This window comes from Urocitellus parryii, chromosome 3 (assembly GCF_045843805.1).
Source record: "Urocitellus parryii isolate mUroPar1 chromosome 3, mUroPar1.hap1, whole genome shotgun sequence".
NCBI lineage: Eukaryota > Metazoa > Chordata > Mammalia > Rodentia > Sciuridae > Urocitellus > Urocitellus parryii.
The window spans coordinates 23908266-23931988 of record NC_135533.1 but is presented as its reverse complement, the minus strand read 5'-3'; the positions used below and the strand labels follow the sequence as shown (position 1 = coordinate 23931988).

Genomic DNA, 23723 nt, shown 5'->3' with positions numbered 1-23723 from the left:
GCCAAACAGTATGGCAGAGAACCAAAACCAGAAAGCATGGCTGCAGGAAAGGATAAGCTTAGTTCAGAGGATAGCCCCTGCCCAGCATGCACAAAGCAAGGCTGGGAGTTCAATCCTCAGCACAGGGGCAGAGCCACAAAGAACCCTGGAGACTTGGAAGGAGTGGGAACAAGGCCCTGGGGCTAGCTTGTTATAGACCCAGGTGCCACTTGTGAGGTCAAGGAAAATTGAGTCTATGGACAAAGTTTAAGCCCCAAAGGCATAAACAAGAAAAATAAATATGTAAATTTTTTAAATTAAATAAAAATATAAAAGAGCTGGGGATGCAGCTCAGTGGTAGAGAACTTTGGCATTCAATCCCAGTATTCTACCCCATCCCAACAAAAGTCCAGGAAAAAAAAAAAGTAACAGCTAAGGCAGTTTTAAAACAAATTCTTACTTTGTAAGTGGGAAACTTTAAAATTAAGATTTATTCTATCTCTCTAGTAGGAATTCACAAGAAAGCCAACTTATATACGAGTAGAAGGAATAAAAAAATTAGTAAAACATCATTTTGCAAACCATAATGAAATTATTTAGTAAAGTTCACCAACAGAAATTTAAAACATAAAAGGCTGATAAAAATCTAGACATTCTAAGAAGCTACAATCATATTTCAATGGGAAAAGCAAACTTTTTTTTTGGTACTGGGGACTGAACCCAGAGGTGTTTTACCACTGAGCCACGTCCCCAGCCCTTTTTGTTTTTGACACAGGTTCTCAGTAAGTTGCTTAGGGCCTCATCAAGTTGTTTAGGCTGGCTTTGAACTTGAAATCCTCCTGCTTCAGCCTCTGGAATCACTGGAATTATAAACCTGAGCCACCACACTGGGATGGAAAAGCAAACTTTATAAGTGGAAGAATCAGACCTTCATCATCCTGATCTAGTGGTCAATAAGATACAACATGAAGTACCTATGATGTATTCTGGACAAAACTATTCTTTCTTAAACTAACCCATTACACCTTCTCAGTTTTCTCAACTAGTATCCTGGGAAAGAATTAAACCCTAAAAAAAAAAAAAAAAGATCAGAGTGACTATTTTCTCAATTGTTCTAAGTGTGGTATATGGTTAGTACCATTATTAATGAAGAGTAGAAAACTCACTACACACAATGGATTCCTCAGGGTATTAGGACTTAATTATTTTGAGGAAACCCTATTGAGAAGAGATGCTTTAGATGTAACTTTCAATTAGAGGAAATAGGTAATAGAAAAAAAAGCTAAATTAAACAAACAAAGCAATCATAAAATGCAGAAGGTAAGATATGCTATAAGAAAAAAAAAGCTGGTTCAATTTTTTCCACAAATGTTATTTTGAAAAACACAGAATTGACTGTCTTGTGAAGAAGAAATGTTTCTAAACCAGACACTGATTTGCAAAATCTTCACTGTAAAAAAAATTTTAGGGGCTGGGGATGTGGCTCAAGCGGTAGTGCGCTCGCCTGGAATGCGTGTGGCTCGGGTTCGATCCTCAGTACCACATACAAAGATGTTGTGTCCGCCGAAAACTAGAAAATAAATATTAAAAAATTCTCTCTCTCTCTCTCTCTCTCTCTCTCTCTCTCTCTCTCTCTCTCTCTCCCCCTTTAAAAAAAAAATTTTAGAATCAACTGAGGAAATCTGAACATGGTCTGAAACATATTAGATGATGAGAATTTACTGAAATGTAAAGATGAATCTAAATGACTAAAAAAAAAGGGTTACAGAAGAGCAGGTAGAACACAATCTCATTTGGGATTTAAAAAAAAAAAATCTATACAAGGGCTGGGGTATAGTTGGTAGATTGTTTGCCTCGCATGCACAAGGCACTGAGTTCAATCCCTAGTACCACCAAAGGGGGGAAAATCTATATAAATGTTCATAGACGATACGTTTTAAAGGGTTAATAGTTGTTGGCACAGTGGCATACCTTGGGAGGCTAAGGAGACAGAAGAATACCTTGAACAGGAGTTTAGGAACAACCTGGGAAACAGCCTAGGACCACAGTTTTAAAAAGGGGGGAAGGGTGTGGAGGCTGAGGGTAACAGCTCAATGGTAGAGCACTTGTCTAAATATGGCTGAATATGCATGAAGCTCTGGGTTCACAAAACAAACAAATAAATAAATATAAATGAAGGCCTACTGTCATGTATAACCAATTAGCACAAATTTTTTAAAGTTAAAAAAAAGGCTATGATCTCCAAATTATTTGAATGTAATTGCCTTATCTATATTTCCTAATTTTCTACAATACTATTTAAAATAAGTGGCCAATTGAAAATTAAACATGTTTAGCTTAAAAGAATAATTTCACAACAAATTTTTAACATCAACCTGACCATAATTTTTAACAAAATTGTTTTTTCAAACAAAAAGATCTATAATGTTGTAGAAGCACTGAAACAAATCCCTGAAAAATATCTCCTATAACCACATCATTGAGAAAAATCAAACGAGATCTGAAAGACCTAAAAATGAAATATGAACTAGATAACGGATTTAATACCATCTAATTTAGGAACCAGTAGATATGTTCACTAAAAGACCAAAGAGTAAATATTTTAAGACTTTGCAGGCCATAAGGTTTCTGAAAACTGCTCAATTCTACTGATAGACACCAACAAAATGGACATTGACAATATGTAACTAAATGGTCCCAGCTGTGTTCCAGTATTTGCAAAAATAGGCAGTCAGCCCATGAAACATAAATTTACCCACCTCTGGTCTAAAGCATTTACATTCTAAGTGATCACAAGGAACTAATCACATTTAACATTGTTCAAAGATCAAGTAAAGTCTTCTATTACCTTCTTATCAAAATTTCAATTTGTCTTTATCAGAGAAACTTTTCCTTAGTAAAGTAAGTTTATAAATACTTCCAAGCATGGTCCCTTCTCAGAAGCTCCCATAGCTTACAGAATGTGGGATACATAATCAGAAGGCCTGAGTTCAAATTCTGATTAACAATTGCATTACTCTGAAGTTAATTCTCATTCACAGAATCATCATCCTCACAGGATTATGTATAAACTCAAAAGGTAGTTTCTTTTTGTTTGTTTGTTTGTTTGTTTTGATACTAGGGATTGAACCCAGGGAAACAACCACTGAGCCTCATACCCAGTCCTTCTTAATTTTTTTTATGCTGAGAAAAGGTCTAGCTAAGTTGCTCAGACTCACTAAATTGCTGAAGCTGGCCTCGAACTTGAAATCTTCCAGCCCCAGCCACCTAGTCACTAGGATTATAGGTATGCACCGTCATGTCCTACAAGAAGTATGGTTTCTGAAAGTATTTTGTAATTGGAAAGTATTATATAAATGCCAAAGTACTATTACTGCCAAATTTTCAAAAGAAAAAAAAATTTCAAAATAAATAAATAAGTACAATTGGATCCCAAAATAACCACTACAGTCACTACAGTTTTCTGTCCCTCAGCAGCAATTGGGTATTCCAAACTTACTCACCAACAGAGATACTACTGTACTGGAGTAGAAGGCCAAATCTTCTATAATTTCTGTGCGTCTGTTAGCTCCAATTCGTAAAGAACGACTATGTACTTCTTCAGGTAACACCGTAAGAATCTCCAGCAAAAATGGCAGAGAAGTTACATCATTGCTATATCTGGAAAAGAACAGGGGGAAGATTTATCACAAGCTATTGAAAGACAGAATATATATAATCACAAAAGATAACAGCCATCAGAACATACCATACAAGAAAAGCAGCACTCCTGTTACTGTTAAGGGAAAAAGAAAAGATACAATCTTTTGGAAATTATCTAGAAAGACCTTGCAATCAAAATTTCAAGCTGTACAGTTGGGGATGAGGCTCAAATGGTAGTGCGCTCGCCTGGCGTGAGTGAGGCCATGGGTTCGATCCTCAGCACCACATAAAAATAAAGATATTGTGTCCACCAAAAAAAAAAAAAACTAAAAAAAAAAATATTTAAAAAAAATTTCATGGAGTATTACACAGCACTAAAAAAATGACAAAATCATGGAATTTGCAGGGAAATGGATGGCACTAGAGCAGATTATGCTTAGTGAAGCTAGCCAATCCCTAAAAAACAAATACCAATGTCTTCTTTGATATAATGAGAGCAACTATGAACAGAGCAGGGAGGAAGAGCAGGAAGAAAAGATTAACATTAAACAGAGACATGAGATGGGAGGGAAAGGGAGAGAAAAGGGAAATTGCATGGAAATGAAGGGAGACCCTCATTGCTATACAAAATTACATATAAGAGGTTGTGAGGGAAATGGGAAAATAAACAAGGAGAGAAATGAATTACGGTAGATGGGGTAGAGAGAGAAGATGTGAGGGAAGGGGAGGGGGGATAGTAGGGGATAGGAAAGGTAGCAGAATACAACAGTTACTAATAGGGCATTATGTAAAATTGTGGATGTGTAACCGACATGATTCTGCAATCTGCATTTGGGGTAAAAATTGGGAGTTCATAACCCACTTCAAGCTAATGTATGAAATATGATATGACAAGAGCTTTGTAATGTTGTGAACAACCAATTAAAAAAAGATTTAAAAAAATTCAAGCTGTATAATCTTTGACTCTCCATATTCACTTTTGGTGATTTATGTTTCACAAAAATCTTCACATACACGGGCAAAGATAAATATGTAAAGATGTGTACTACAGCATATTTATAATTGCAAAAAAGGGGGATACAAATGTCCTTCAAAATTAGATAAAATAAAAAGGATTACTAACAATCATACAATAGAACATACTCAGCAATTAACAAAGAAAGTGATATACATTTATGAAAAGATGATCACATGTATTAAGCAAATAAAGCATATGAAACATATTAAATATGGCTGAGCAAATACACAGGACCATATTAAAATATATACATACTTATTTGTTTTAAAATGCCAAGGGCTATATGATAAATCATTAACTGTGGTTATATAAAACACAGGACAGGATAAAGGACAGGATTTATTTGTGCTTTGAAAATTTCTATACTGCTATAAATTTTTTCAAGGAGCATATGTTATTTCACATTATAAAAAATTTCCTAAAAAAATAAATTATCCATGTAAGCGCTTTCATGATGCACTCTCTTTGAAGGTAAAAAAGGTTATACGCTTTGTTCATCAATAATTCCCTAATCATATGCAAGAAAATATCAAGATTGTGTCTGGGGATATAGCTCAGTGTAAAGAGTGATTGCCTAGCATGTGCAAGGAATAGGTTTGATCCTTGCCAAAAAAAGATTATCCTGACAGGGCACATAAGGAAATGTTTTATCCAAAATAGTAGGCTTAGTGAGGCCCTAAGCAACTTAGCAAGACCCTGTCTCACAAAATAAAAAGGGTTGGGGATGTGGCTCAAGCACCCCTGAGTTCAATCCCTGGTACCAAAAAAAAAAAACAAAAAAAAACAAAACAAAACAAAAAAAACAAAGTAGTAGGCTCCATGTCTAAAAATAATATGGCCTCTCTTGACAGACATGAAACAAACCTCAATTAGTAACAATATATATTCAAAGCAACCTTCAATTTAATACAATCTACAAATACTGAACTACTTTTACAAATCTGCTAATAAGTCCATTACTGGGAGTAATCCACAATGCAATGAAAGAATGTGCTACAGTGGATTCAAGGAGAAAAAGAGAAAGAGTATGTATATAAATTATGAGGGTCTTTTATATCCCACATGATCTATTTCTGTAGTAATTAAATTTTAAATGACTTTCTTCAATTTAACAAAGATTAATAATATATAACTATGGTAACAATTCAGGGAAATAATCAAATTTCTACCTACTAGTAACAAATTTCTCTGTGCAGCTTAATAATTCCTAATGCTAATATGCTGTCAATACCAATTACTTACTTTTCCACCAATGTTTGTACACAACCCTTCCAAGAAGGCATCTGTAGAGCCAGATCTGCTATTGCTAAAGCCAGCTAAAGAAGAGATTAAAAACAACAAATAGAAACAGGGTTACCATTAATGTTAACTGGAAAACAATGACTGAATTTTTTCTTCCAGACAATATAACAAGACTGACACCTTCCTTCTTCCCCATCCCAAACAAAAAAAAAAAAAAAAACACACACATACACACATATGTATATAATATATATGCATATATGTATGTGTGTGTGTGTGTGTGTAAGTATATTTGCTTCTCCAGCCTAGCTGAAAATTCCTGAAATTAGCCTTTAAAAGTTAATAACATGAGCTGGAGTTGTGGCTCTGAGGTACAATGCTTGCCAAACATGTGGTTCTGGATTAAATCCCCAGCACCATAATAAATAAAGTTTAAAATTAAAAATAAGACTACACAAAAACAATAAAAGTAAAAAATATAAGCTATAGATTTTTTTCCTTACAATATATTAATACTTACTTTTATTTGACAATACCACAGAACTTCATAGACAAATAAATTACACTTTCCCAAAAGGCCAAAGCTACTGACAAAAGTCAGACATTTGACTGAGTCCTCAAGTAATAGATTGCCATTTCCCTTCTCTTTCCATTTCTCATCTTGAGGCCTTAGGCAAAAAATCTCCTTTTACACCAGGCAGAGAAAACTTGGGAGCATGTATTTACAGAAGCTTTCAGTTTTTCTTTCTAATATATTTCCCTGTTTAAAGGACGGGGGGAAGACCAAATGCTCATTTTATTCATGAGAGACTTTTACTAGCCAACCAGCCCAGAAAGGATCTTTTAAAAAGGTAATAACCCTGTAGATCTCAGACCCAGCATAGTACAGAGTTGTTTTTTTTTAATCATCTGCAAATTTTTAAACAGCACGTAGCACACGAATGTCTGTGAACATACATTCTCCTTCCCCACTTCTAGTATTTAAAACAGTTTGAAACCCAATGAACTATAAGATTAATGCAAAAGATTAAAACTGTCATTTTTATAAGACTGTACCAAGACCCCCTATAATAAATTTAACATTACCTCACACAGCTCAACAATGATAATCAAAATAAACTTGACAAATCCAAATGGCTTTACAAATTTCCCTAATGAGAATCACAGGATTTACCTGCGTTACAATGACAGGTGATAAATCTTTCAAGTTCTGGATATGGGTTAGCAATGAGTCCCTTAAGGAGGCATGAGAGTCTGTAGGGAGCTCATAAAATGAGGTCTGAATCTTCATCTTCATGGTCTGTGCAGCAAAATAGCATGATTCCACATCCTGTCGGATCTGTAACAACTGATCAGAAATCTCCCAGGCATGAACCTGAAAGTAAATCAAACAAAGATACCTTAAAGAAAATTAATTTTCTGCCAGGTATGATTGTGCATGCCTGTAATCCCAGTGGCTGGGAAGGCTAAAGAGGAGGATCACCAGTTCAAGGTCAGCCTCAGCAACTTAGCAAGGCCCTAAGCAATTTAATGAGACCCTGTCTCAAAAAAAAAAAAAAAAGGAAAAAAAAGGCTGAGGATGTAACTCAACGGTAAATTGCCCCTGGGTTAAGATCCCAGTATCCACCTCTCCGCCCCTCCCACACCCCTCTCCCGCAAAAAAAAAAAAAAATTCTAAATAATTTTAATGTCATACTTCAATACATATATAAATATATTTAGACAAAAGTATACTCAAAGAAAAATCTGACAAGCTAAATCACCCACTAATTCAGCCAATATTTCAATTGTAGGCCCTATTCAACAAAAATTTTCTAAAACCTCTATTAACTGAACCAGCAGATATAATCTTTTTTTTTTCTATTTGACCTTTTTTTTAATTTTTTGTTGTTGTTGTTGTAGATGGACACAATACCTTTATTTTATTTTATTTTTACGCAGTGCTGAGGATGGCACCCAAGTGCCTCACATGTACTAGGCAAGCTCTCTACAACTGAGCTATAACCCCAGCCCAGCAGATATAATCTTGCTGATGAGAATCATTTGAAAAATGTCCCCAAAGTCTCTACTAAAATGTCACAATGTAACTTCTAACCCTACCTATAGTTTGGCTGCCTCTTCTATTTTCCCACATAAAGAAATAAGTTTTGCTCACTCTGAAAATTGAGTCTGGAAGCTATTTGTTAGTATATCTATAAACAAGGAAATATATTTACTATTGGTCTCAGTACACCTACATTTCAACCTTTAGTGCCTGAAAAAAATAGCAGAAAAAAAATACTGGTCCAAGTACATATTTCACATGCTTTATTTGGCAAAATGTTAAATATGCTGCTCAATAACTATCTCACAGAATAAAATAAGCTTATCTATAGAATATAAAGAACAAAAGCAAAGAATTTGGTACTACTCACAAATAAAAAAAGAGTCTTATTTTAAAGATAACTTTAGGGGTTGGGGTTGTGGCTTAGAGTGCTCGCCTGGCATATGTGAGGAACTGAGTTAGATCCTTACCACCACATAAAAAAATAAAATGAAGATATTATTTCCACCTATAACTTAAAAATAAATATTTAGAAAAAGAGATAATTTTAGGAAATAAATCATGAAGCACAGAAGGCAACTAACAGCCAACTAATAAATTCTAATCCAATTCAACACCAAATGCCTTTTCATAGGAGAGGGCTAAAACCAAATGACAATATAGACTGAAAAAACTTTCAATCTCAACATAAGAAAAGAGCCAACTGTGAAGATCATATGCCTTTTTAGTTAATTTCTTATGAAGATGGAGCCCTTCACAAGTTAACACAATTTCTTTAAGATCTTTCCAAAGAGAGATAAGCAGCAAGTCAAAATCTGAAACAGGCAGAATAAATAGGCAGTGCAAATTCCTAAAGTGAGTTAAAACAGCCCCTGAATTCCACAATTGTAGGTTTACTAACATAAAATTTAGCTTTTAATCACATACACTGGTGGAGAGTAAACATGAAGTATTAGTTTCCTTCAAGACATAGTTGTTTTAATAATTTGGGAGAACTTTTCATCCCTTAGAACATATATTCAACAAATATTTAAATGCATTGATATATCATTATTAACACCAATTACCCTTCCTTGGGTAAAAATTTTTCCAGCCACAATATTTTTAGTCATTCATTATCTAACTAGTAACCCAAGCACATCTATGATTTAATATGCCATCAAAATATATTTATTTTGCTTAAACTCATTTTTTAAATAGCAAAAAGATTCTATGAAGCTCTGGAATCTCTACAAATATCCTCAAACAGAGCAAATTAGAAAGAAAGAACATTTACAGCAAAACTAAGTGCTGTCTAGTCATCTCCAAAATTTAAGTGGATGGGAACCAGCCAGTGATATCTGTAAGACCTCTGTGGTTTCAATTTCAGTTAAAGCAGAAGCAGAGACAAACAACAGAGTATGTGATGGATGCAAAAGAGCCAACAGGTATTCACTGAGAAGTAACAGAGAACCAATTTGAGCACTGCAGTTGAAAATGCCAGATCCAATGGTAGATTCATGAATGGAAGAGACCTACAAAAGATTTAAAAGGGAATGAACTGCTAGGCACAGTGATGCATGTCTGTAATCCCAGCCGCTTGGGAGGCTGAGGCAGGAGAATCGCAGTTCAAAGCCAGCCTCAGCAACCATGAGGCACTAAGCAACTCAGTGAGACCCTGACTCTAAACAAAATATAAAATAGAACTGAAGATATAGCTCAGTGGTTGAATGTCCCTGAGTTCAACCCCCCCCCAAAAAAAAGAAGGGAATAAACAGTTTAGTCTCTATCTAAAACTTACAAACTGAAGAAGTCAGGAAAGTGGCCCAAACCAAGGAGAAATTACTATAAAGAGAATCAAATTTATATAGAAGTATGAGACAAAGGAAGAAAAACAAAGGGGACAAAGGAAATCTCAGAAATCAAGTTTCCATGTTTGTTAACTACCACACTAAAAATAACAGAAAAGGAAGCCCTAAGAAGTTGGAAATATTATATTTAACCAAGACTACTTCTACATGTTCAGAAAAACTAATTTCACAAAAAAATAAACAACTAAGGTCAAATGACATATACAGCTTTGGAGACAAAAAAGAAAAATGAGCAGAAAACAACTCCTACAAGAAATGAAGACCAGAAAAACAGATTTTAAAAACTATGTTACTTTTTCAAAATGAGCTAAAAGACACTAAGAAAATGATATGAGGGCTGGGGATGTGGCTCAAGCGGTAGCGCGCTCGCCTGGCATGCATGCGTGCGGCCCGGGTTCGATCCTCAGCACCACATACCAACAAAGATGTTGTGTCCGCCGAGAACTAAAAAATAAATATTAAAAAAAAATTCTCTCTATTTCTCTCTCTCTCTCCCCCCTCTTTAAAAAAAAAAGAAAATGATATGAAATATAAAATAGCACAATTGGAAAGGAGATTTTCAGAAATGAGATAAAAGACTCATGGAAAAGATGAGAAATTAAAGAAAAAAAAATCACTTCAGACATAAAGACTAAATTAGAAGGAATTTTATAAGTGTGACCAAACGCATCAGATAAGTTAAAAAACAAAGTTATCTTTAACCACAGAGAGAACAAAAAGGTTAGGGGTGTAGTGGTACTACCATGCCTGTAATCCCAGCTACTTGGGAGGCTGAGTCAGGAGGATCCCAAGTTCAAAGCAAGATCTTGTTTCAAAATAAAAAAATAAAAAGGGCTGGGAATATAGCTCAGTGGTAAAGCACATACCAGAAAAATGAAAATGGAAGAATGTACTGATGATACTAAGAAAAATGTTTAGTCAAAATTTTAGAAAAGCCACAAACTCTTACATAGAAAAATTCAGAGATTATTATCTTGAGTCCTGAAACAATCTTCTAAAATAGCTTCAGACAACCAAAACAACTACAAAGAGTTTGTCTTCAACATAAGAACTGATTATAAAGTCTACACATGTAGTGTAAAGAACAACTAAAAAGTAAATGAAGACTCAAAACAAAGAGAAGCGGGTGGGACCAGGGATGTAGTTCAGTGGTAGAGTGTTTGCCTAGCAGTGCTGGGTTCAATCTCCTAAAGAGGGGGAGGGAGGGAGGGAGGAAGGAAGGATAGAAGGAAGGAAGGAAAGAAGGAAGAAAGGAAAGGAAAGGAAGGGAAGGGGAGGAGAGGAGACAGCAGGGGAGAAGAGGGGAGGGGAGAGGAGGGATATACTGTTTGGGTACCCTGACAGTTCATAGTATAACTATTAAATAACGAGGGAAAAAGGAAGGTACTGGGGAATTAGATTGATCAAACCATGCTTTGTACAAGTACAAATATGGTAAAGAATTCCACTATGATGTACATTGTAATACACAAGATTTTTTTTTTTTTTAAGAGAATGAGGGGAGTGGGTTGGGGTTGTGGCTCAGTGGTAGAGCACTTGCCTCTCACATGTGAGGCACTGGGTTCAATCCTCAGAATCACATAAAAATAAATAAGCAAAATAAAGATATTGTGCCCATGTATAACTAAAAAATATTTTTAAAATTTTTAAAAAAAGAGAATGAAGGGAAAAGGAGGGTAGATGCAAAAATTAATTTAACTGCTGGGCACAGTGGCACACACCCACAATCCCAGTGTCTCAGGAGGCTGAGGCAAGAGGACCACAAGTTCAAGGCCACTCTTGGCAATTAGCAAGGCTCTAAGCAACTTAATGAAACCCTGTGTCAAAATAAAAAATAAAAGGGGCTGGAGATGTATCTCAGTGCTTAAGCACTTTAGGTTCAATATTCAGTACCAAAAATAAACAAACAATGGTGATGGTGGTGGTGGTGGTAGTACTAGTATGGTTAATCTGAGGCATCAAGGCACTGAATTCTAATGGCATAAAGTAACTGAATAATTATGGGATATTCCATTTCTACCACCTTCTGTGTCCTTGAGAATCTAGATTTTTACAATGGAAGAGAAATATACAGATGTAATACAGAAGGACTTTTCAGATAAAAACCATGTAATGCTGAATTTGAATCAAAAATATTTATGGAGGACTTGGGGTATGGCTGAGTGGTAGAACACAAATTTAGCAGGTATGAGACCCTAGTTCAATCCCTAGCACTCCCCACCAAAAAGGAGGGGGATATCTGAATGACTATATAGGGTATTTTATCTTTAAATAAATATTTTCTATATGCATAATATTTACTCATGCCTATATATACATGTACACATATGCATGTACACACCTATATAATTTATATATAATTTTAATTTCATATATATAATATATATAATTCCTTAGCTATATTCACTGAAAGCCCTAAATATACTATCCCACCTAGTAACAACTGCATCCCTAGTGCTCATGTCTTTAAATTCAATTTCCCACTATAAGAAACCATTCCTTCTTGAAGAAATAGAAGATTAAGGTCTGAAGAAGAAAGCAGGCAAGAATGAGCCTATGATACATTTTGTCCTACTAGATAGCAAGAAAGCTACCTACTTAGAGTCATTTCAAAAGTACTTTGGCGACACTGGCCTTGCTTCAGCAAGGGATTTAAGTTATCACATGGAGAGACATGGTGACCATTATATTTAGGTATAAACTCAGTATCTTACAATGGGAAAATCTAGCATTATTTTGGTTTTCTTATATAAACCATAATTTTAGTAACCTACTAGTAGACAAGGAATACTTTATACAAGTAGTCTAGAAAAATAAGTAAAAAAGAAAAAGACATATTTAGAATACACTGTCACTGTTTTGCAACCCACAAACAATGGCTGAAGCAACATTCTGGGACTTCTTAAGTTAGATCAGAAGCAGCTTTAGGACGTCTGCCTTAGAATCCTTCACTTTATACTCTAAGGAGAGAACTGCCATTAAGAATTCAGTAGTGGGCTGGGGATGTGGCTCAAGCTGTGGCCTGGCATACACGGATCGCTGGGTTCGATCCTCAGCACCACATAAAAATAAAAAAAATAAAGATGTTGTGTCCACCGAAAAAATAAAAAATAAATATTAAAAAATTCCCCCTCTCTCTCTCTCTCTCTCTTTAAAAAAAAAAAAAAAAAGAATTCAGTAGTGCCCCACTCAGAGAAAATGTGGAAAGGCCGTAAAGACACATGGAGCTGCTGGGTACAGTGGCGCATGCCTGTAATCCCAGTGGCTCGGGAGGCGGCTAAGATAAGAGGATCACAAGTTCAAAGCCAGCCTCAGCAAAGGTGAGGCACTAAGAAACTCAGTGAGACCCTGTCTCTCAACAAAATACAAAATGAGACTGGGGATATGTTTCCATGGTTGAGTGCAGTGCCCCTGAGTTCAATCCAAGGTATCAAAAATTAAAAACTAAAAATAAAAAATAAATAAAAGACTACATGGAAAGTGAGGATCAACTGGGCTCAGCATTCTGTAGAATTCCAATCACAGTGTCAGGCATGTGTATGAAACTGTCTTAGAACCTCCAGACCAGGCCAACCACCAAATGGATGCCTCAAGTCGCATAATCACAATCTACTGAACTCTGATCAAATTCCTGACCTACAAACTTATGGGATAAAATGGTTTTAAGTCACTAAGTTTTGGGATTGTTTCAAAAAAGGTAATCAGAAGAGATAACCAGATGATGAAAATGATAAGATCTTGATGAAAATGATAAGATCAAACATGACTGTCTCTCATCAAGCCTCTGGATCCAGCTGCCAATATACAGATGTCCTTTAGTATCCTTGGGGAATTGGATCCAGGAACCTATCAGATACCAAAACCTGCAGATGTTCAAGTCTCTGATACAAAATAGTATAGACTTGTATATAACAGACATATCTACCCATAAATTTATAAGTGACATAAATCATCAATAGATTATTTGCAATACATAACACAGTATAAATGCTATGTAAACAGCAGCTGTACTTGGGGCTAGGCAAGTGGCAGAGCACTTGCCTCACACATATGAAGCAATGGGTTCAATCTTCAACACCACATAAAAATGAATGAATGAATGAATAAGGGTATATAAAAAAACAGTTGCTTGCTGTTCTGAATTGTTTAGGAAATAATGATATGAAAAAAGTCAATACATGTTCAGTATAGACACAATATTTCTTTCCAAATATTTTCATTCTGCAGTTGATAGAATTCTCAGATGCAAAAACCCACGGATATAAATGACCAACTTATAGAATAGAATGATCTTACATAATTCGTATGCAACCGGCAAAATCCAGACCAGGAAACTCCAGGTCAAATGAACCAGCTTCCTCAACATAAACAATCTTACAAAGAGAATCTACAGACAAAGGTATATTTAAAGTAGTAATAAAAACAGCAAGACTCTACCATAAAGTGTGGGAATGTCCACCTGCTGATAAAACTGTAAAGACATTGAAAGAAAACATTACTATAAAAGAAGAGTAGGCTAAACGCAGAAGTGCATGCCTCTAATCCTAGCAGCTCTGGAAGCAGAGACAGGAGGATTGAGAGGTTCAGAGCCAGCCTCAGCAATTTAGGTGAGGTCCTAAGCAATTTAGCAAGACGCCACCTCAAAATAAAAAGGGCTGGGGATGTGTCGAAGTAGTTAAGCACCCCTGGGCTCAATCCCTTGGAAAGGAAGGAAGGAAAACAAAAAACAACAGTTACCTTTAGGGAGAAGAAAGAAGTCAAATAGGGCACAAGGAAGACCTCAGGAAAGGTCAGTAAAGTGCTATTTCTTGACCTGTTGTGGCTATATACTAATTCACATATACTAATTCACCAAACTATACATCTGTACTGTACAGTTTTCTGCATTTGTGTTTAAAAAAAACAAAATAACAATAAAGCCAAACCCTATATATTGCCTATTTAAATTAAACTAGTATGAAGTCTTTATCCCAAGTTAAATCTGTTAAGCTATTACTTCAGAACCCCTGTAAAAAGTTCATTGTGGGCCAGGCATGGTGGCACATGCCTGTAATTCCAGCTATTTGGAAGCTTAAGTTACACTCAGCTATACCCTCAACCCACAATGAACTCTGCCTCCTGCTCCCCAGTACTGGGGACTGAACCAAAGAGTATTCTGCCTCTGAGCTATATCCTTGGACCTTTACTAAAATTTAATTTTGACCTCAGCACAGTGTGCACACCTATAATCTCAGCTAGCTGAGAGGCTGACAGGAACATCACAAATTCAAGGTCAGTCTTTGAGACTTATCAATACCATGTCTCAAAAATAAAATTTAAAAAGGGATAGAGATGTGGCTCACTGGTAAAGCACCCTGAGTTCAATCCCCAGTACGTACGTATATACATACATATATACATACATATATACTTTTTGTTTTGTTTTGAGATAGGGTCTTACTAATAAATTGCCCAGGCTGACCCTGAACTTGAGATCCTCCTATCTCAGTCTCCTAAATTGATAGGATCAAATAGGTATGCCACTGCAACAGACTGTTATCTGTATTTCTGACTTAAACATTTCTATCTTCTTAAAAGTTGACATTTCACTGTTATGCACTTTGGCACAAGCCTGTAATCCTAGTGACTCTGGAAGCTGAGACAGGAGGATCACAAGTTCAAGGCCAGCCTCAGCAACTTTGTGAAACCCCAACTCAAAAAATAATAATCATAAAAAGAGTAGGGATGTGGCTCAGTAGAGCTAAGTGCCCCTGGGTTCAATCCTAAAACTATTTACCTTGAGCAAACTGGTAAACTTATAGGTAGGGTTGTGAATTGGTAAATAAGAGGAGTAGAATTACAAAGGAGACATTTAATTTTGACCTCAGCACAGTGTGCACACCTGTTTTCTTTTCTTCCCACCCTCTCTTTTGTGGGTGAGGTTCTGGGGATTAAACCTAGGGCCTCAAGCATACTGAGCAAATGCTCTACTAGTATGCTTAAGGGGAGATATACACACACACACACACACACACACACACACACACACACACACATATATATTATATATATGTATGTATGTATGTGTGTGTGTGTGTATGTATATATATCTGACGATAAAACCCAGAGTCCAGAAGCTCTTTACCACTGAGCTACATCCTCACCTCATTTTATTTTTGAGGGGTTCTCAGTAAGTTGCTAAGTTATTGAAGCTGATCTTGAACTTGAGACTCTCCTGCCTCAGCCTCCTGAGTCACTGGGATTACAGGTATAAGCCACTGTGCCCAGCAAATATATTTTTTTAATGTCTTTTGTATTTATTTTCTTACTTTCTTAGCACCAGAGATGGAACCCAGGGACATTTTATACTGAGCTACATCTCCAATCCTTTTTTACTTTGAGACAGGAACTTGCTAAATTGCCAGGCTGGCCTCAAACTTGCAATCTTTTTGCCTCAGCCTCTCAAATCACTGGGATTACAGGAGTGTGTCACCACACTCAGCTTAGAACTGTCTTTTTTTAAAAATGGACTTTTAATATGGAAAAATCTCCAAGATACATATTTTTAATATTTATTTTTTAGTTGTACACACTACCTTTATTTTGTTTATTTATTTTTATGTGGTGTTGAGGATCGAACCCAGGGTCTCGCACATGCCAGGCGAGTGCTCTACCTACCGCTGAGCCACAACCGCTGCCCCAAGATACATATTTTTAAAAATATATAGTAATATACCCTGTGCATGTCTTGGTAGCAGAACATCCAATGATCTCCTCTACAAAGAGGCTTTGTGACCTAGCCCCCAACCTCCTCTATGATTACAGCCTTTGAAGGGCTAGGGAAGTCTCCGCCAGTCCCATGAGCATGGCAGCCACCTCTTACAGAGACCTGCTTATGCCACCCATAACTTCTACTGTCTCTATCTGGGTTCCATGTCCAAGAACAGCTTCTGGCAGGCAGTCCAAGCAAAGCCAATGCCAGACCCCATCCTGACCACCAATCTCAGGCTTCCAGAGGAACGAGCAGCTACAGCTTTGCCTAGCCTTTTCCATCCTAACCCCATCTGGTAGACTAGGCTAGATGCACAGGAGCAATTGTGTTCTTTTTTCCCCTCCAGTATTGGGGGCTGAACCCAAGGGTGCACTACCACTGAGCTACATTTGAACCCTTTCAATTTTTCACCATGAGAGACAGGGTCTCACTAAGTTGTGGAAGCTGGCCTTAAATTTGTAATCCTCCTGCCTCAGCCTGATGAGTAGCCAGGATTACACATGTGCTACACTGTGCCCCACTGCACTTACATTCTTTTATATCAAAACACTAAATAACAAAAAGAAGTCAAGAGAGCTCATTCTTTACTATCAAGAAACAAGAGCTTTCCTGATACCCCATAACTGTTTGTCTCATACAAAATGGAAAACACGCTTCAAGCATTCAGCAAGAGAAAAAAGTGATACAAATCTCGTTGCAAGATTCTTTCTGAGTGGTATTGCTGCAAAAGTATATTTATTTTGTAATTTTTATAACTATTGCCAAAAAGCTTTATCACATTATACTCCCATCATTCCTGTATCCCCATAGTCTTATCAACAGAATGCACTATCAAACTTCTGTACTTGTGTCTAACTAGCAAAAAATAGTATTTCAGTGTGGTTTTAAATTTCTATTTTATTTTGAGTGAAACTGAGGATCTTTTTAAATTTTTTGAAAATACATTTGTATTTCCTTTTATGTGAATTTTCTGATACGTTTTATCAATCTTTTACATGACTATAGTTTTTCCATATTGTTTTCCAGGAGTTCCTTATGTTAGTGTGATTTCACTTTAAATACATGACCACTGGTCTCAATTAACCATTTGTGATGCACAGCAATCCTTCTATTTCCCCAATATATTTATCAATTAAAAAAAATTCTGTAAACTTTTTTTAGAAAAAGCAGTGAAACTTTTTAATAACACACAGCAGTTAGTTTTGTGCCTCATATGCTCCCTAAATGACCTAAAAGTCATCTCTCCTATTGTGTTTGCCAGACATTTCAACTTTGATTATAAAAGGATATCTGGTATTTCTCCAATTCTCCAGCCAAAAACAACCAGAAAATGTTAATTAGGTACCAAAAAAGACCCTTTCTGTAGACACCAAATTAGCTAGTACATGGGGCCACAGATCCCAGAGAGAATGGAATAGAATTCAGTCTAGTATTTGGCTCCACTTTTTCCCTCAAGGTATCCAATTTGAAAGTGGAAGACAAGAGTCTGAGATGCTGAAGAACTCTGGGACGTTTCAACAGACTGGGAAAAATGATTTCAGGAAACTGGAATATGGCCAAGTGTTGTGGTGCACACCTGTAATTCCAGCAGCTTAGAAGGCTGAGGCAGGAAGATGGCAAGTTCAAGCCCAACCTCAGTAACTTAGGCCCCAAGCAACTTAGGAGATCTTGTCAGAAAATAAAAAATAAAAAGGGCTGGGCATAGGAATATGCCTCAGTGGTTAAGCATCTTTGGGTTCAAACCCCCCCCCAAAAAAAAAAAAAAAAACCTGGAATATGAAATTGAATTGAAAATTGGAATTCTGACTGCCAAGGAAGAGGAATTCTGATAAATACTCCAAGCCTGCAGTCTGGACCCAGTGAAGGAAAGAAGACATACAAACGCTACTCAATTTATGATGGAATTATGTCCACATAACCCTTCATAAGTTGAAAAGATCATGGGTTGAAAATGTGTTTAATAGGGCTGGGGATGTGGCTCAAGCGGTAGCGCGCTCGCCTGGCATGCATGCGGCCCGGGTTCAATCCTCAGCACCACATACAAACAAAGATGTTGTGTCTGCCAAAAACTAAAAAATATATATTAAAAAATTCTCTCTCTCTCTCTCTCTCTTTAAAAAAAAGAAAAAGAAAATGTGTTTAATACACATAACATTCCAAATATCATACTTAGTCTACTATACCTTAAATGCCCAGAATACTTATTTTAGGTTACAGTAAGACAAAATCATCTAAGACAAGGCCTATTTTATATCAAATATTTGTATCAAATATATAATTTATTAAAAACTGCACTGAAAATTAAAAATAGAATGGTTGCACTTTCACACCATGGAAAAGACAATAAATCACAAGTCAAATATTCCATTATTTGTCAGGGACCATCTACACACCAGTTCTCAAAAAGACTGAAACTTCTACAAGATAGAGTGTATATTATGCCACAAAAAAAGTCCTAATAAATTTAAAGCCTGAAACCATACAAAGCATCTTTTCTAGTTACAATTAAATGAACAGAAGAAAAACCAGAAACTTTATAAATATGTGGAAATTAAACAACACATTCTTCAACAATCAAGAGGCCAAAGGAAAGGAAATACCTTAAAACAAATGAAAACACAGTGTACCAAAACCTATGGGGTGCAGCAAAAGTTACACTAAGAAGGAAATTTACAACTGTACATGTGTATATTAAGAGAAAACAAATCAATAGTCTAACTTTTTAACTTAAGGATCTGGGGAAAGAACAAACTAAACCCAAAGCTAACAGGAACAAGGATATTAATAAAGATTAGGACCAGGACAAAATAAAATGTTCCTATCCCACTCCCCCAAACAAATACACTAAAAAGATCCTGTCTCAAAATTTAACAAAAGAGTGAGAAAGAATCGGGCGATGTAGCTCAGTGGTAGAGCACTTGCAGAGCATGCATGAGGCTCTGGGCTCAATCCCTAGGACCACCCAAAAAAACACCATTTAAAAAAAAACAAAACATGATTATATGATTAACCAATCAGGAATACAAATCAAAACCACAATTAGATATCTCTTCACCAGGATAGCTATAATCAAAAAGACCTAAGTGTTGGTGAAGATGTGGAAAACAAGAAGGCACTTAACAGAGTTATCATATTACTTAGAAATTCAATAAACACTTGAACATGATTACAATTATTCATTGCAGTGTTATTCATAACAATCAAAAAATAGAAAAAAATCCAAATGTTGGTTCATTGAAGAATGGATAAAATGTGGTACCTATATATAAAGGTAAGAAAATGGAATATTGTTTAGCCATAAAAAGAATTAAGTGGGCTGGGGATATATCTCATTGGTAGAGCACTTGCCTAACTTGCACAGAACCCTGAGTTCAACTCTCAACACCACAGTCAATCAATCAATAAATAAAAATAAGTAAGGGTGAAAACAAAAATTGAGTGGGGAGGAAAGGAAACAACCATACCTGCTACAGCATGGATAAACCTTGAAAATGCTATCCTAAATGAAAAAAGTCAGCCACAAAGTACTACAAACTGTATATTCCCATTTATATGAAATGTCTTTTAACAGGAAACTCTTTATAGACAAAAAGTGGATTGCCTAAAGCTGGGGATGAAGTAGAAGGGGGGAGCATACTGAGGAGTATGGATTTCTTTTTCAGGTGATGAAACTGGTCTAAACTTGATAGCGGTGATGATATACAACTCCATGAATATTATTAAAAATGTCTACACTTTAAGTGGGAGAGTTATAGTTGTGTGAATTTCATTAAAATTGTTATTTAAAAAATAGGCAAGCTAGGCTTGGAGGCGCATACCTACAATTCCCGCAAAATTCCAGAGGCTCAGGCAGGAGGATCAAAGCCAGCTTCAGCAACTTAGTGAGACCCTGTCTCAAAATTTAAAAAATTTTAAAAAGACTAGGGAGGTAGCTCAGTTGTAAAGTGCATCTGGGTTCAATCCCAGTACCAAAAAGAAAAAAAAAATTAATTTATAATATAAGTCAGAATAATGGTTGTTGGGGGGGTGTGATTTCCTGGGAAGAGGTATTCTGGAGCCTACTGAAATGTTTTATGCCTTGATGCTATTAATGATTACTTATATGTTAACATAAGTAAAAAACTAAAAAATAAAATGGAAATTGTAGATGTAAGCAAATTATCTTTTGATAAAGGTTGAAACCTTTTGTCTGTAAGCAAAAAATTAAATGAAACTGAAGGTTACGACTTCAACATAGCCTAAAACTTCTCTTGTTAATATCTGTATGCTATGGGGGCTGGGGATATGGCTCAAGCGGTAAAGCGCTCGCCTGGCATGCGTGGGGCGCTGGGTTCGATCCTCAGCACCACATACCAACAAAGATGTTGTGTCCGCCGAGAACTAAAAAATAAATATTAAAAATTCTCTCTCTAAAAAAAAAAAAAATAAAGATGCTGTGTCCACCGAAAACTAAAAAATAAATATTAAAAAAAATTTTTTTTAAATCTAATAAAATGCTAATATGAGGAGCTCAGGGATAGAGCTCGGTGGTAGAGTACTTGCCTAACATGTACGAAGCCCTTAATTCAATCCCCAGCACCAACAGAGGGGGAAAAAGCTAATATGGTATGCACAGATACTGTGTAACTGTATGTAAGAAAAAAGTTAGCAAATGGAATCATAATCACTTTGACTTTACAGTACAGGAAAAAAAACAAATTTTAGTTTGAATTGTTCTCTAACTAAATAAATCTAATATAACAAAACTCAGAAAAGATGCCTCCAACAAGAATAAGTGAATCCTTTACCTTACTACCATGGTGCCACCCTTGACTGTCACAGCTAAGCTGTGGAATTTTACAGTGAAATTATTTGGGCCTTGTTCATCTTTTCAAATAGATGATAAACTCTGTTCAAAAGCAAGGAAACAAGGGCTGAGGTTGTGGCTCAGCGGTAGAAAGCTCGCCTAGCACGTGCAAGGCACTGAGTTCGATCCTCAACACCACATAAAAATAAATAAAGGTATGTGTCCAACTACAACTAAAAAAAATTAAAGAAAAAGGAAGGAAACAACTTTAATTATCTTTGCAACTCCCAAATTCCATAGATAAATCCTTATGCTATTAAAATGTAACTGATAAAGCATGCACAGGGGTTGGGGGGGGGGGCTTGCAAAGGATTGAACCCAGAGGCACTTTACCACTGGAACTACATCCCCAGCCCTTTTTATTTTTATTTTATGACAGGGTCTCACTAAGTTGCTGAGGCTGGCCTTGAACTTGCAACCATCCTGCCCCAACTTCCTGGGACTATAGGAGTGTGCCACCACACCCAGCATTAAGTTTATATTAAATTGTTAAATATGAAGCAAATTGATAACACCAATTTGCTTAAGTCTCTGACACCTCTTTGTTCTCCCAAACATGAAGCCCACCCTTTCACCAGGTATGTGAAATACTCCACTGGGGACATCTATCAGAACAGAATTTAAAATGTTTAGAGAGAAAATGGGAAACAGAGATAAGCCAATAAGTTCTTTATAGATAATACAAAAGCCCTCAGAAAATGAGAATTTGAGTACTCATTTGTAAACCTGCACTGGTCATGCCAGGATAGAAACCTGGTTTTGTTTTATTTTAACAATAAGAAGAAACTTAATGTTTTTCTTAGCTAAAATCTGAAGATTTAAAAACCTGGGGAAAATGTGGGGGTATCCTTTCTAGAATAAGGCTTACTTTAAACTATACCCAATACTTTTGAAATAGTTAACAGAAGATCAGTGTTCAGCCCAGGCTAATAAACCAAACATAAAATCTGCATCTTCGAATGCTCATTATACTATTATCTAGTTGCCTAAATAATATAAAACTATATAAAACAATATAGTTGTTTTATAATAAACTAAAATATAGAGGGCAGGTATATATAATTTTCCAGGATAATTTTACAATGAACTGGCTTAGAAGAACTCCCAAATTTCTCCTATGAAAATGCATGAAGTAGAACCAAATGGAAAGAAGAGCTACCTTCTAATTTCAAATACCATTTTTATTTATTTATTTTTAATTTTTGTTTTTTACAACGCTGTGGATCAAACCCCAGGTCCATGTACACTTTAATAAGTGCTCTACCACTAAGCTATGTCCCCAGCTGCCTTTTTAATCTTAAAGTTGCCTCACCCACTAGTCAAAAGTGCCCTTCCTATCAAGTATCTGTCTTTTGGAAAAATAAATCAACTATAAGAGTGACCGCAAAAGAAACTAGGCAAAAGAGTATCAAAAGTTATTAAGTAAATCGTTAGTAAAAAAAAAAAAAAAAAAATTACCCATAATGATAGTGCCAATACTAAACATTAAAGAGGCCATTTATTTATTTATTTTAATTCTAGGAGAGTTTAAGAATGACTGACATCCAAAAATTATCAAGTAATCTTGTTCTGGTCACTGAATCAAAAAAAAAAAGGGGGTGGGGGGGCAACCAAACCCTGATACCCTTGACACTATAGTACATTGCTCATCGTTCTTCCCCTCTGCTAAGCCACAGAAAGGAAAAGAAGGAAGAGAATCAAAAAAGAAAAAGGGAGTTTTTTTCAAGGAGAGAATAAAGCACTTACACTTCATAGGACTTTCTAGCCACAGATGCCAGGTGCTACCCACTGAAATCCAGGCTTGGACTAAGCTCCACATTTCTGAAAGGACCATCTCAACCGAAGCCTGGGGCTCCGAGTCAGCAGGAGGAAGCTGCAGCTCCCACTAGCAGCACATTTCAAAGAGGCTGCAACAAGAGAACATTTTCCATTTAAGTATCTAATTCCAATCTTCCATTTCACAAAGCAGTAGCAGAACAGGCCCTTATATCAGTCTTTTCAAAGATATTTCCATGACTATGTGATAAATATGGGGCAGGCAGGCTATGGCCCAGAAATCCTTTCACTAACATGCTCCAAGTACTTTACAGCAGATCTGAAAAGTACTTGCCCCTTTTCTTTTTTTAACAGTTCACTGTTGCTCCAAGACTCACTTCTACACTAACATTTCTAAAACTGCCAAATCAACCAAAATCACTGCATAGTCCTCAACAATGCATGCACACACAAGAAGTCATTGGCTGCCAAGAATCAGAAGCAGATTTGGGCTGCTATTTAATCCTACACAAAAACTCCTTCAATTAATCAGAATTACTTCATGGAAAACAGAAGAGCTCTGGAAAACAGAAAAT

General features: G+C 36.1%; 1 protein-coding gene across 1 annotated transcript in view; it reads right to left on the bottom strand.

Moving 5' to 3' along the window:
• The window catches only part of Tnpo3 (transportin 3), an 87953-nt gene that overhangs the window by 51954 nt on the left and 12276 nt on the right, over window positions 1-23723 (bottom strand). The window contains exons 2-4 of the mRNA XM_026392774.2: window positions 7056-7256; window positions 5882-5955; window positions 3483-3639 (exon numbers count right to left, since the gene is read on the bottom strand). Of these exons, the coding sequence (XP_026248559.2) occupies window positions 3483-3639; window positions 5882-5955; window positions 7056-7256 (432 nt within the window). The remainder of the gene's footprint in view (window positions 1-3482; window positions 3640-5881; window positions 5956-7055; window positions 7257-23723) is intronic.